Below are 13955 nucleotides of genomic sequence, written 5' to 3' on the forward strand. Positions count from 1 at the left end.
ATCCAAAGGTTCTGGGCCAGTGAACATCACTGACATCTGGGAGTGTCTAAGGATGTATGTGTAATGACTACTATCCGGATAACACGCAAACACCTGCATTATTCTTTGATTATGGGCATTGATGGAGTGATATCCTTTTCTGTTTATAAATGCCCCTGGCTATCCAGATGGAGCTTCTATTGCAATGAATTAGCTGCAATGAATTACCCCTTGAACTCTTGGAAATCCAGCAATGGCTGCGAAGCCTCTGGCTCTTTCTGCTTGACTGGCATTGTCACTGGTAAAGGACATATAATGATGGGCACACCAAAACAAAGCATCTGTGAAAACCTTATTGCAGTGATGGGCTGCAGACTGGGAAATTCCACATGCTGCCTGGAATAGCCCAGAGGTGAAGAAGTTCAATGTCACAGTGACTTTTAATGCCACAGGCATCAAATGGCCACCCACATAATTGGAGACTATCTACTGGGAAAACATGTAAAAAAGGGATGTGACTGTCTCCCTTCAGAGATGCAGGTCATCATTTTTCTGCCCCGTTGGCATCGGGAGTCATGATAGGCCAGGGGCAGAACAATATGGCGAGAAGGCCAAAAATGTGTCTTATGCTTTGGGAAACTAATTTGCATCAATTTGCAATTGATGGTCCACCTTCAATGGCGGTCCACATTTCCCACGTTTTTGGGGGCAGCAGAGCAATTGGTCAACTGGACAAGTTGTACAATCCCTTGCGAGCGGTGGCCATGGCACAGTCACTGGTGGATGCACCCACAGCCCCTTGCAATGTCTTTATTAAGGTTTGGGACAGTATCCATTATGGATCAAGCTAACAGCACAGCATTGCAGTGTGGGTTAGGAGAATGCCCTTGCCTGAGTTGAGAGCACAGCATGCAGTCCAATGACCGAAGCTGTCGCTAACCGGTCAAGTGGAGTGGGGCAGAGCTGGATGGAGTTTCAGACAGCCAATGAGCACACTATATAGTAGCCATCCAAGAAGTGACCAGCAGTCTCCTGCACACATGAAGAGGCCTTCAGACTTAACCAAGAAAGGTTCTTTGTATACCCATGCTAACCCATGCATTTCTCTCTTTGGCCTGCAGGAGAAGAATATCAGGATAATGGAGCCTTGTGATTTAGCAGTATGCCTCATGGCTCACAGAGACTAGAGAAGAAGAAGAAGAGCGCGATGGAGGCGCCTGGCTCAGCAAAGGGAAGAGCATCTCCCTCAGATGAAGGTGCAGCAGGGCTTGCTGTGCACGCAGCTGAAGATCCACAGCAAGCTGTTGCTCGTAGGTGCCTTGCTAGACCCAGGGTCTATAGACGGTGCCTAGCATTCCTGCAGATGACTGAGAACCAGTGCTGTCAAAGACTGCGCATGTCTAGCTAACTGGCTGGTCACATATGCCACCTGTTACAGGATTTGGTGCCACATGGGATATGGAGGGCATCCAGTGGCCATGAAAGTGACCGTGGCACTCAATTTTAACACCAGTGGCTCCTTCCGGGGCTCCATAGGTGACCTATGTGGGATCTCGCAAGTATCCACGCACAGGTGTATCCAAGAGGTCACGGACGCCATCTTCATGAAGGCACAGAACTTTGTGCATTTCACTCGCGACCAGGAAAGCCAGGAAGCAAGAGTGCTGGGATTTGTGCAGATCTCAGGTTTTCCACAGATGCAGAGTGCCATCAACTGCACTCACGTGGCACTTAGATCTTCGTAGCAACAAGGGCTTCCACTCGCTGAAGTTTCAGCTGGTGTGCAACCACTGTAAACACATTCTGCAGGTCTGCGCAAAATTCACAGGGAGTGTCCATGACTCCTACATCCTTAGCAGGTCTCAGATCCCTGACATCTTCCAGGGTCCAGAGACACTGCAGGGTTGACTCCTCGGGGACAAGAGCTACCTCCAGAGGATGCGACTGATGACATCCATGCGGCAGCCTTAGACTGCAGCAGTGCCATGGTACAATGCGGATCATACTGTGAGCCGAACTTTGGTGGAACAAACTGTATGTATTTTGAAAAGGAGGCTCCGATGCCTTGACAGGTCCAGTGGAGCACAGCAATACACCCAGAGGGTATTGCACATCATCACTTGCTGCATGCTTCACAACCTGGAGCTGCAAAGTGGGGAGGACCTGGCTGAGGAAGAGACGGAGGAGCTGCACGTCTCCTCCGATGAGGGGGATATCGAAGGGGATGATGATAATGAGGTCCTCAAAGACAAGCATGCTGGCGATGAGGCCAATGCACTGACCAAGCAAGGAGGCCCTCCTAGCTGCAAGATTCATGGAGGATGATGACGAGATGCAGTAAGGTCAGTCCTGACATCCTCACCTTGTATTTGTGAACGTTTGACTGCTGTATGGCTGATGGCAGCTCACATACCCTGAGTGCTCAGGCTCATGTCATTGCGATGCAGCAGAGGCCCTAATAGTTGCCAGATAACAGGAGGATGATGACAATATGCAGTGAGGGCATGCCACAGGTCTTCACATTGCCTCTGTGAATGTCTGACTCCTGTCTGGTTGAGGGCAGCTCAGTTGAGCTCTGTGATCAGAGTCACATCATAGAGATGCAGCCATGAAACTTTAAATGCACCTGATCCTTTGTCCGCCTTCAGCACCTGACCCCTTCAGCACAGAGTCACTGGTCACTGGTCACAGGTGCAGAAGAGATGGGGGTCCAGCCCAGAAAGAATGACGCAACTCTGTGATGCCTGCCCACGACATTCCGGCAGCAATGAAAAGTGCCATCAAGGTGCAGATATCACTAATGTGTCCAGTGAGTGTGAAGCCGGACCATCACTTTGGTCTGAATGTTACACACTGCACAGGAAAGAGGTCCTGGATTGAGACACCTGCCTTTATCTTATGCAGGAATGAAGGTTTTGCATCTCAGTAACATGAACATTGATCATCATAACAAGCAGCCATAGGCAACGAGACATTCTTGGGAGTTTATTTACAATAGTGAACATTATGTACAAGTGATTAACACCCGTGACCAGCCTGTGTAGCTACATCTTCTTAACTTTCTGAACCCTGCTGCTATATCTTGGTGCTCCCCTGACATCTACAGCAGAGGTGGTGGCTGCCTGCAGACTGAGACGCCCTGCCTGTGATGACCTTGATACCTGGAGGGCCCCAGCCTGCTTTTGGGGTCCTGCAGTGTGACAATGGCACCCCTCTCAGCCTGTGGACCTGGAGCTGCTGGGGTCACAGGAAGAGGAAATTCGGATGGGCCAGATGGTCTCTGAATCACCTGGGTGGATGGCCCAGGGGTGTGCAGCTGCTGATCCTCCTCCCTTTGAGTGCCCAAGCTGACTCCTTGACTCCTTCCAGGGGAAGCTGGAGTAAGGTTGAGCTGCCCCGCACCCCTCTCACATTGACGCTGAAGGAGGCCAACTATGGCATCAGCGATAGCGTTCACAGCAGTGCAGGACAGATGTCCTGAAACAAGGTCTTCTTGGCAGCTGCCATCCTACCAGTGTTGACCTTGGTGCGATGGCATATCGGCGCTATTACCTCAGACTGAAAGTGGATGGGCTCCTCCATTGTGCCCTGTAATCTGAGGAGTGCAGCAGACATCCCTTCCTGATGTTCCCGAGCTTGCCTTTGCAGCTCCAGCAACTGTGACATGACTGAGTCCAGAAGCTCGTCATCTGACTTGGACTCAGCAATTTCTGGCCTCCAGCCATACTCCGAGTGCTGGAAACCTGGGAAGTCCCTGCCTTCGCCTGCTGTGGATCAGACAGTGCGATGTGCTCAAGAGATTGTGACCCCAAGGCTACTCTTGAACTAGGTCCCACCAAAGTGTGTCTCTCTGAGCTGGAGGAGGGCGTGGGTGAGTGCTGTGACGGGACTTCAGTTAGAGTGTCACTGGATTCTTCTTCCGAGGTGCCTTCAGGGCTTGAGTCGAGGACCTTGGTTGTGGGCCTGTTCGGCTTCCCAAATGTGCCTGCGAAAGCAAGGAGAGATAATTAGTGTGTGGCAGGAGACTATGGAACAGTGGAACTCACTCACAGCATGGTTGTCTGATGGATGTTGCACTGCTGGATGCTCACTTGGTTGAGCACCACTGACCTCACCATCAGCACAGGAATGGTCCAGATTATCATCAGCCAGCTGGATGACTCTATTTTCAAAGTCTGTGAGAACTTTGATGTCAGGTATTCCTCCACCAGGCTGCAACCTCTCCCTTTTGTTGTGTGCCAGCTTGCCGGATATAGTGTAAGCAGGACCCTTGCCAGGCCAAATGAGAAGGATGTCTGGCATGTGCAGGTGGTGAGTGGTGCCATGAATGGGATAAGGACATGATCTGCAAGGCAGATGAAGGTGTGTGTGAGAGAGTGGTGATGCCCCTTGAACTGGCAGTGAGTGAGATCCTTGCAGATGTGCAATGGGTTTGTGAGTGTGAGTTGAGAGTGATGAGAAGAGTGACTTATCTTGGCGGAACGGAGGAGGTCATTCATCCTCTTTCAGCACTGGGTGGTTGTCCTCTTTTGCAGGGCGTTGATCCTGACCACCGTTGCCACCGACTCCCATGCTAGATTTGTGACCTTACATACTGGTCTTCGCCTAGAGCAGGGGTAGAGGACTTCACAGCAGGCTTCCACAGCATCCAGTCGGTGCCCGAGGGAGGCGTCACTAAACTTGGAGGCAGCATGTTCCCTCCCTTTGGCAGCCATGACTTTGTAGCAGCTTCTGATGCCTTAGAGATGGCTGGCTCTCTGCAGAGGCACCCTTTAAATATGGCACCCGGATTACTGAAGGCCTGAGGTGACAGTGGGAAGGTGAATCAGAGGCTGCCCCACCTGCGACCCAGGGTGTTTCCTCAGAATGCAATATCAATGAGGCGAGACATGCCAGGACTGGGACGATGTGGAGCAAAAAGCCGCCACTGCAGCTGGTGGGTAAAACACCTTTTTTCCCACTTGCTACCGCACTTTGTGCAAATCTGGGACGATTCCACCTACAGTCTTTGGAGGCACTGTCGTTCCAGCATCTGCAGGTAAGACATCCAGACTCTGTAGACACAGTTGGTAGGGTAGTGCCTTCTCTTACCCCTGCTCCCCTGATGTTGTTGTTCCCCTCCGCAGTCCCTTGCTCAGCAGCAGGTTTCCCACTTTGCTGGACCTCATGGTGCACCTGCCCCTCACCAGCTGCCCTCCTCCTTCTCCTCTGCTCCTCCTCGCTACAGGAGGAGCCTTCAACAGAATGGACAATTCCCGTAGGGAGCAGTGATGTACAAATGCTGTTGTGCATAACGCCGATTGGAGCACTCCTTGTCGCCCCCTACCCTGCAGAAATGCCCAAATGAAGGTTGAAATTAATGAAAAACAGAATTAACAACACTAGCAAATTCTCCCAGCTTCAGCAGCAGACTCTTCTACTAAAGTCAACAATAGTCCCACTTGCAGTCTTTATATTTGCCTTTGCAACACTTGATAAAAAAATGTGGCTCCCTTAAAGCATGTTTCCGATACACCCATTGCGTTATGGCGTGGGCAAGTTATTATTCGGATGTACTGGCTTATAAACAAGTTTAATAGCGTCTTAACTGGTTTTTTAAAAATGGCGATTTCCGCACCTGCCCGACTTTCATGTTATTGGCATGTCGATGTCAAGTTAGCAACCCAACATCATTTCACTGGATTTTATGCTTGCATGGGATGGCAGCAGTCCTGATTTCTGAATGTAAAACTCCTTCGCCATGTGTATGTACACACGTATCTACATGGGATCCAGACAGGGTTGGATTCTGAGGACCTCATAGCCTGCCAACATTCAGTGCCTAGTCTTGCATGTGAAGAATGGCCACTTCAATAAAGTACTTGAGGGTGAGCTGCCCATGGAGTTCAGCAAGGGTTAACATCTACTGGAAAGGAGTGGGTGGCTAGGTGGGGGAGAGGTGGTTAGAGGAAGACAATTTCAATTTCAATATTTTACTTTAGCACTAATGGGGTACAGTGGGATAGATTTGTGCCCAGATACATTTGGGTCACTCTACAACATGAGTGTTCCTGAACTGGTAAGGGCAACTTACTTGCTGGTTAGAAGTCTCATCACCATCCAGTCACGTGGGTAGACACTCAGCTTCATTAAATTACGGAACACACAGAATATTTTTAATAAGAAATCCTAAGAAAGAAAGGAATACAAAAAGTAACTTGATGAGTTAACGCTAAAGTATCACTTTGCTTACCCCTTTGCTAAGCAGTTAGTTTTATTTTGTAGGAGTTTTGGTATGGTCAGTGCGATAAGAATTCAGTAGGCAGCAAACCAGATAGCCTTAAGTTAACTCAGGAATGTGGCCTGCAAATCATTAAACAGGGGCTTGTTTAGTCTCTTGGGAGGTCAATGATACTGTTAAAGCATTGGGATTACACAGGCAGAGTGAGACACATAGGGGTACACCCAACCATGCAATAAGCTAATAATACAGTAATGTGCATGACAGCACACAGAGTTGCACACAAGGCAGCACTCTCATTTTGTAGGGAGGCCAACTGATCAGAATAATTGACTGACCCAATTAGATGATTTTCAATATTTACTTTTCTGGTGAGCTGTTTGACTAGAAAGCAATGCTCCACTAAGTTTTACATCAACAGAAAAAAAAAACACCACCATTAAAAGCACCAGGTTTAACAGGCCATCAGGGAGGAAAATTTGAGCAGTGCTTCAGGAGGAGAATCTGACAGCAAATAAATCAGATAATTATGGTTTGACTGTTCAATACTACAGTCATCAAGTCATTCTCAAGATCCATGGACTCAACATTAACCATAAAACTGTTTGCAGTTACAACTGAGGATTTCACCTTTAACACTGGGAAAAAATGGTCACCATAAATGATCTATACTGATCCTGGAAAGTTGTTAATATTCCTGTGTTGTAGAGCTTGTCTGTTATGAGTGACTAATTGTTACATTTGGTGATTGGTACAGTCATAATTTATTGTATTGTAAACTATTCAATAGCATCTGGACAGTACAGGCATTATAAAAATGCAGAGGGATACCACTACTCTGGTAGTAGGTTTTTATTATTTTGAACAGCACTACAGCTGGGCAAATAGGCAAGGCATCAGACATATAGGGGGCATCATCAACCATGAAATCAGTGGTATTATATGAGCACCATTAAAACTTGGAGAACACAGCTCTCTCAGCTGCAGGTAAGGTAATATTGAGGTACTTTACAAGATTTGTCCTTTGTCTAAACTTGGGGTGTCATTGTGACTATTTGTAAGCTCTATGGACCATACAAAAAATACATCAGTAAGCTATCAAATCTTTTTCTCGAGGATGTGTCCTCTATATTGGTTTTTTCCAGCCCTCCCTAATGTCAGTTAACAACAGTAATCATCTCAAAGGTCTAGGAGTGCACACTAGTACACCTTTATAGCATGTGGTGGGACGTCCTTTATGAGATCTTTGACTTTCCTGAGGGTGGGTTGGGGGGGGGGTGGTTAATGTCAATGCTGAAGAATGCAACAATTTAGCGTCTTTGCTACTGATATCACATTCTGAAGGCCAGGCATATCCCTGGCCAGATACAGAGCAAAGTTCTCTCTGATAATATGGGCTGAATTTTCCCATCGGCGAGCGGGGGCAAGGCCCGCTAGCTGATGCATAAAATGACATGTGGTGACATCGGGCGTGTGTCCCGACGTCACTGCGTGTCATTTAGATTGTCAGTTCGGTGGGTACACAGAACTGTCAAAGGTCTATTAGGGTTATTATTAAACTAATTATAGTTGTTAAGAATGCTGCCCGTCCAACCTTAAGGTTGGCGGGCAGGCAAAGTGCCCTGGCAGACTTCACACTTTTCATGAAACCTCATCCACGGGCGGGATGAGGTTTCATAAAGGGTTTGTAAATTAAATAAAAAGTTTTGAAAAAATTAATGGACATGTCCCAGCTCATGCGACAGTTTCACATGAGGGGACATGTACTTAAATTTTTTTCAGCCTTTATTAAATTTTCCACAACTTAAACCAATCTTCCTGAGGCACCTTGAGATTTCTGCACTCTTTCGCACACATGCGTGTGAAAGAGTGCAAGCCCCGACTCAGGGAATCCCCCCATCCACACAGGGAGCGCATGTAAAATGGCAGCACGCACCCAATTGGGGCGATCGGATTTGCACTCGCTCCTGCCTGCCCCCGCACAACCCCCCCGACGGGGGACAATTCTTCCCTATGGGGAGAATTGTCCTCATGTTGGGCGGGCCAATTGGGACCGGGTGTGGGTGAGCGTGGAGCCGATCGCCACCTGCGATCGGCTCCATGTTGTCATTTTGCTTGGGCGGGCCAATTAAAGCCCGCCCAGCGTGACGTCCATACGGAAGCGCTATGCACTCCCTGTGCGGGCAGGGAGGGAATCCCAAAATCGAGAGTGCGCCCTTTTGCGCATGTGCATGAAAGAGCGCATTCATCTCCCTGAGGCAAAGTGCAGCCTCAGGGTGATCGGCTGTAAATGTAAAAAAGATAAAAATAGAAAAATAAAATTTCCCTAACGTCCCCTCATGTAACGAGGTGGATGAGGTTTCATGTTTTTTCTAGTTCCCGCCAGGTTGGATGGGCAGGTCCTTTAATTACTTAATTGACCCTGTCAATGGCTTCAATTGGCCTTTGACAGGTCGATGGACATGCAGCTGATTTTGCTGCGCTCCCGCCTTCCTGAAAAGTTCCCCCCACGTCACTGGGCGTCATTTTACATGTCGGCGTGTCAGGCCCACCCCCCGTACGCCGACATCAAAATTCTGGCCTATGACTCTATTCTGTTTCTCAACAACTGTCCTTAATTCCAAACTTATGGCAGTTCGCAGAGCCCTGCTGTGACTGCTTAATTTCACAAAAGCCAATTATGACATTTCTGAATGCAAGTGACAACTTTGTGCAAATTTCTAGGCATTTTTTTTTACTGTGGATATATGTCCACTTTAGGAACTGGGTTCAGACTATTCAAGTTCTTCTTTATAGCCAGTTAAGAGAGAAAACATTATTTTTTTATATTTGTTCATGGGATGTGGGCGTCGCTGACTAGGCCAGCATTTATTGCCCATCCTTAACTGCCTTTGAGAAGGCGGTGGTATATTACAGTCAGACAAATGGTTCTCCAATGTTGTCTGCACTACTTCATGGGAATAACCTGGCATTCAAGGAACCAATAAGAAGATAGGTGTAAGAATATGTGACTATGAATCTGGTATCTGCTTATGGTCAAATGTAAGAAGCTTGCTCCCTAACTTGCTCTCAACAGCAGTTATATTACACAGAGAATGACACACAATGGGAACAATATAAAAGGAGACAGCAGCCTGGTCAGGATTTTATGGCCCATCCTGCCCGGCAGGATATTATGGCCCCGCCAAACTGAATGGAGATTTAAATGGCTCACCACATCTGCTGGGGGAAGACACGCCGCGGTGGAGCTGTAAAATCCTGGCCAATGGTTGGGTGTGTGAAAACAGCTCAATACTTTCTGCTGGATCAGAGCTCATTCCAAGGGGCTATGGAGAACAGTGGTCTGCCCTTTCTAATACCTATATTTTCACTTTTGTTAGTCATAGGAGGACAATAGTCAAGCTATTTTTACCTTGAGCTCCTCCTTGCTCTGGAAATTATCCAGTAATTGTTGGTAGTGGTTATCTGCCATTTGCCGAAGCAGGGACAGTAGGCAGGTGACGTACTCCCCCTAAAGAACCAAAGCAAAATGCAACCATCAGTGACACAGGTCATGACACAGTATATGGCACACTCAGTCAAAGGGGTTGAAATGACAGTATCAGGGTGACAACGCACTCAAACAGATATGGATTTGTTATGTAATTGCACATCATAACTGCATTACAAATTGCATTGGCATACAATACAGATTGCGTATTCTTTATCCATAAATCTGAAAACCAAATACATCTAAAAACACAATTTTTTTGAACCTCATTGACCTGTAGCGCAGGAAGTCAAGTTGGTTGTCTGCATTATTTACCTTGTAATTTTTGTGGTGAACATGTCAAAAAGAAACTTATTACAGGTAGCCTGTATTTATTATTCAGTGATACAGAATCACAGTGTAGAAGAGGCCCTTCGGCTCATCAAGCCTGCACCGTTCCGTGAGAAACACCTGACCTACCTACCTAATCCCATTTACCAGCACTTGGCCCATAGCCTTGAATGTTATGACATGCCAAGTGCTCATCCAGGTACTTTTTAAAAGGATGTGAGGCAACCCACCTCCACCACCCTCCCAGGCAGTGCAATCCAGACCGTCACCACCCTTTGGGTAAAAAAGATTTTCCTCACATCCCCCCTAAACCTCCTGCCCCTCACCTTGAACTTATGCCCCCTTGTGATTGACCCTTCAACTAAGGGGAACAGCTGCTTCCTATCCACCCTGTCCATGCCCCTCATAATCTTGTACACCTTGATCAGGTCGCCCTTCAGTCTTCTCTGCTCTAACGAAAACAACCCAAGTCTATCCAACCTCTCTTCATAACTTAAATGTTTCATTCCAGGCAACATCCTGGTGAATCTCCTCTGCACCCCTTCCAGTGCAATCACATCCTTCCTATAATGTGGCGACCAGAACTGTACACAGTACTCCAGCTGTGGCCTCACCAAGGTTCTATACAACTCCAATACATCTTACTTTTCTAGCCATTTTATTTACTTTAGACTATAGCTAGACTAGACTTAGGCTATTGTAATGTAAGGTTATATATGGTATCCGAAAACCAAAGCTATCTGAAATCCAAAATGCAGTCAGCCCCAAGGATTTCAGATGAAGGGTACTTGACCTGTATAGGCTATTTAGTAAGACAAAAGGACCCCAGGTCAACTGGCATTTCAGCCTGTGGAGAGTTAGTGTTCCTTATTACACAACTCTCCAATCCAAGCCTCCATGGTCCGGTGGGAGTTTACGAGCAAGAGCTCCTTCTTGTCTGAGGGAAAGGAAGAAAGAAGAGATTGGATATTGAAGGATAAGTTAACAAACCTCAAGCCAGCAAACAGTCTGTCAAAGGGGAACTAACATGCTTTCATTTATTTCATTTAACTTGTTTTACTGTTTAGTAATGCCTATTATTCTTAAGCTCCCCACTGGTCCGGCTTAACACAAAGCCATATAGAACAGATGGGTCCAAAATTCAATCTGATGTTTGTGCTGAGTTAGCTGACTGTTGCCAAGGTAGCAGTCAGAGTACTGTAATTGGTTTTAGAAGCCCTGGGCTAAGAAAGGGAAAAATAAGGGGATAGTAGATTTCTATGGAAGGGTCAGCTAATTGGGTTGAGTGGTTTCCCGCATCTATTCTATTCTTTGTGACCTTTATAAAATCAGCCAACCTGCAATTTTTGCTTATCCCAATCTTACATAAATTGCTCAGCTATCAATTAACACATTAGGTATGGCGAATAACAGGAAGCCAATTATGAAATCAATGGCAAAATTTTATCCAACTATAGCAACAGTGAATTTATCAATAGATTTTGAGGAAGTCTGCTGCATGTTATGGAAATGTTCTTTTAATTTTTATAGATGAATTATCACTTAAAGAGGCATCAATTTGCCCATTGAGGGATCACTAATCGTATAAGAACACCCAGGCATCACTGATTTAAAACAATAACCATGTCCTTAATATATTTGGAGTATAAAGATTCCAGTAAAAATAATTTAAAGAATATCAGGTTGAAACAGAAAAAGGTTTCCCATTATTAACTACCCTATCACATGAAAGAAACCATGCCTGCTTAAATGCAAAGATCGTGTCTTAACTCACTGGAGTCCTGTCAGATAAAAATGCCTCTTTAAGGATTGGAATGCAGACAACCTAAACATACCTAAATATGGAAGGGAGTGCAGATAAGGTATAAGCATGAGAATTTGAATTCATACACGATGTTGCACCATAAAGCAGGTGGAGAGACTTGTGATTTGGGGGGGGTAGATGGGTTTGGGGGAATCCATACATGGGTAAGGACTATTAAAAAGGAATGTTAGTTACTAACAGTTATCTCCGCTGTGCACTGTGGGCAGCGCTGTCCTCTTACCACCTCCGCCATCTGGGACTTATTCATGATAGCAAGCAGGGTCTGTAGTAGGACATCAAGAAGGCTTTCGACCATCATCTCTACCTCTTCTGACACTGAGCACTCCTGGACCACAGCACAATGGCACAGTTAATGCATCAGAAACATGTGTACAAGATTTGTAAAATAATGGTTCATAGCAAATTGTCTAGTATTATAACATTTAAGCTCTGTTAATAGAAAGGTTTACAATGAGAAAATCTTTGGCTTCATCAAATTTTGTTTGATAACGCTCCTGTGAAGTGCTTTGGGACATTTAACTATGTTAAAGGTGGTATATAAATGCAAGTTGTTATTGCTGTTGAACAGGTTAAATAGCTAAGGCTTATTATGGTGGCTGCTCCTTTGCTAATGGTAAACCAGAGGCACTCCATGTGCGATCCATGCAGGGCTGTTGGTCATAAATTAGGAAATAAGAGGTTCCATTTGATTGGGATCACCATGATTAAAATGGTAATCAGTGCATCTTGCACAGACCCATGTATTTCCAATTGCTTTCCTATGTTAACACATCTAGTTGAAACAAAGGAAAGGAATACAACTGTTACATGTGATTATGTCATTGTCCACATTCTGTTTGGTTGACTTCTTCAAGGAAAGGGATTTACCTCAAAGTCTGTCAGACAGATAAACATTTCAGGTCTGGCTGCTAATTTTTCAGCCCTGACAGAGGCATACTGAGCTCTGTGGGAATTTAAAGCTCATGCATTCTATGTGTACTAACTCATCCTGGAGGATATCCATTGAGACTGCATTCTGGTTATCAAGGAACATGAGAAGGCTGAGTCATCCAAAAATCAAAAAACACTGAAAGCAGCAATCTGAAAAGGATAGATTAACCCCTTATGTACTGTTGCCAGTCCGAACTGTCCAATATTTCTGCTTGCATTTTTTTGCTTCTATAGCTCTTGATTAGTTGTAAATAAGTTTAACAGTAGTTTAGCTAGCATATAAAAGTTTAATATAATGGTACTTAGCATCTTATGGTCCAGCAGATACTATGAGCAGCCTACGTATTTATAAAATTTGTTCCTGGGAAGTGGGTGACTCTGACAGGTGGCATTTATTACCAATTTGGTGGTGGATTGTTCCCTTGAGCTGCTGTTATCCAGGTGGCGTTTGGCAGAGAATTCCAAGATTTTAGCCTAACAATGATGAAGCAACATGAATATATCTAAGTCAGAATGGACTGTGACTTGTCCTTCTCAGTGGCAGGGGTCATGTAGCTGGGAAATGGTCTCCAAGTAAGCTTGGCATGTCGCTGCAGTGTATTGTGTAGACAACATACATTGCAGCCACAGTGTTGCTATGTTAGTAGGATTGGACATTGTGTTCAGCAGCCAGGAGCTCCAATCAAGTGGGCTGTTTGTCCCGAATGATGTTGTACATCTCGAGTATTGTTGCAGCTGCACCTATTCAAGAAAGTGGCAAGCATTTCATGACACTCCTGATTTGAGCCATGTAGATGCTGGAAAAACATTGAGAAATCAGAACCCACTCTGTGGCCATAGTATTGATTTAGTTGATTCAGTTATGTTTCCGGTCAATGACAACCCACAGCATGTAAATAGTGGGACCTCAGCAAAATGGCAGTGCCACTGAAGGTCATGTGGTTCCTTTTTTTGTTGCAAATGGTCATTGTCTGGCTTTTTGTGGTGCAAATGTCACTTTTCAGCCAAGCTTCAATGTTGTCTAAGTTTATTCGTAGGTTGGCATGGACTGTTTCATTATTGAAGGAGTTGTAAATGAAACCTAACACTGCAGAACTGTCTTCCCTGACTTTAAGATGGAGAGAAGGTCATTGCTGAAGCAGCTAAAGATAGCTGTTTCAAGAGCACTGCCATGAGAAACT

The 13955-nt window shown here is 45.7% G+C and overlaps 1 protein-coding gene across 1 annotated transcript in view; it reads right to left on the reverse strand.

Moving 5' to 3' along the window:
• Positions 1 to 13955, reverse strand: part of dock3 (dedicator of cytokinesis 3) — a 1401685-nt gene that overhangs the window by 260555 nt on the left and 1127175 nt on the right. The window contains 3 exon segments of the mRNA XM_041191502.1: positions 6053 to 6147; positions 9612 to 9710; positions 12023 to 12169. Coding sequence (XP_041047436.1) covers positions 6053 to 6147; positions 9612 to 9710; positions 12023 to 12169 — 341 coding nt within the window.

Source organism: Carcharodon carcharias, chromosome 7, assembly GCF_017639515.1.
Source record: "Carcharodon carcharias isolate sCarCar2 chromosome 7, sCarCar2.pri, whole genome shotgun sequence".
Classification (NCBI taxonomy): domain Eukaryota; kingdom Metazoa; phylum Chordata; class Chondrichthyes; order Lamniformes; family Lamnidae; genus Carcharodon; species Carcharodon carcharias.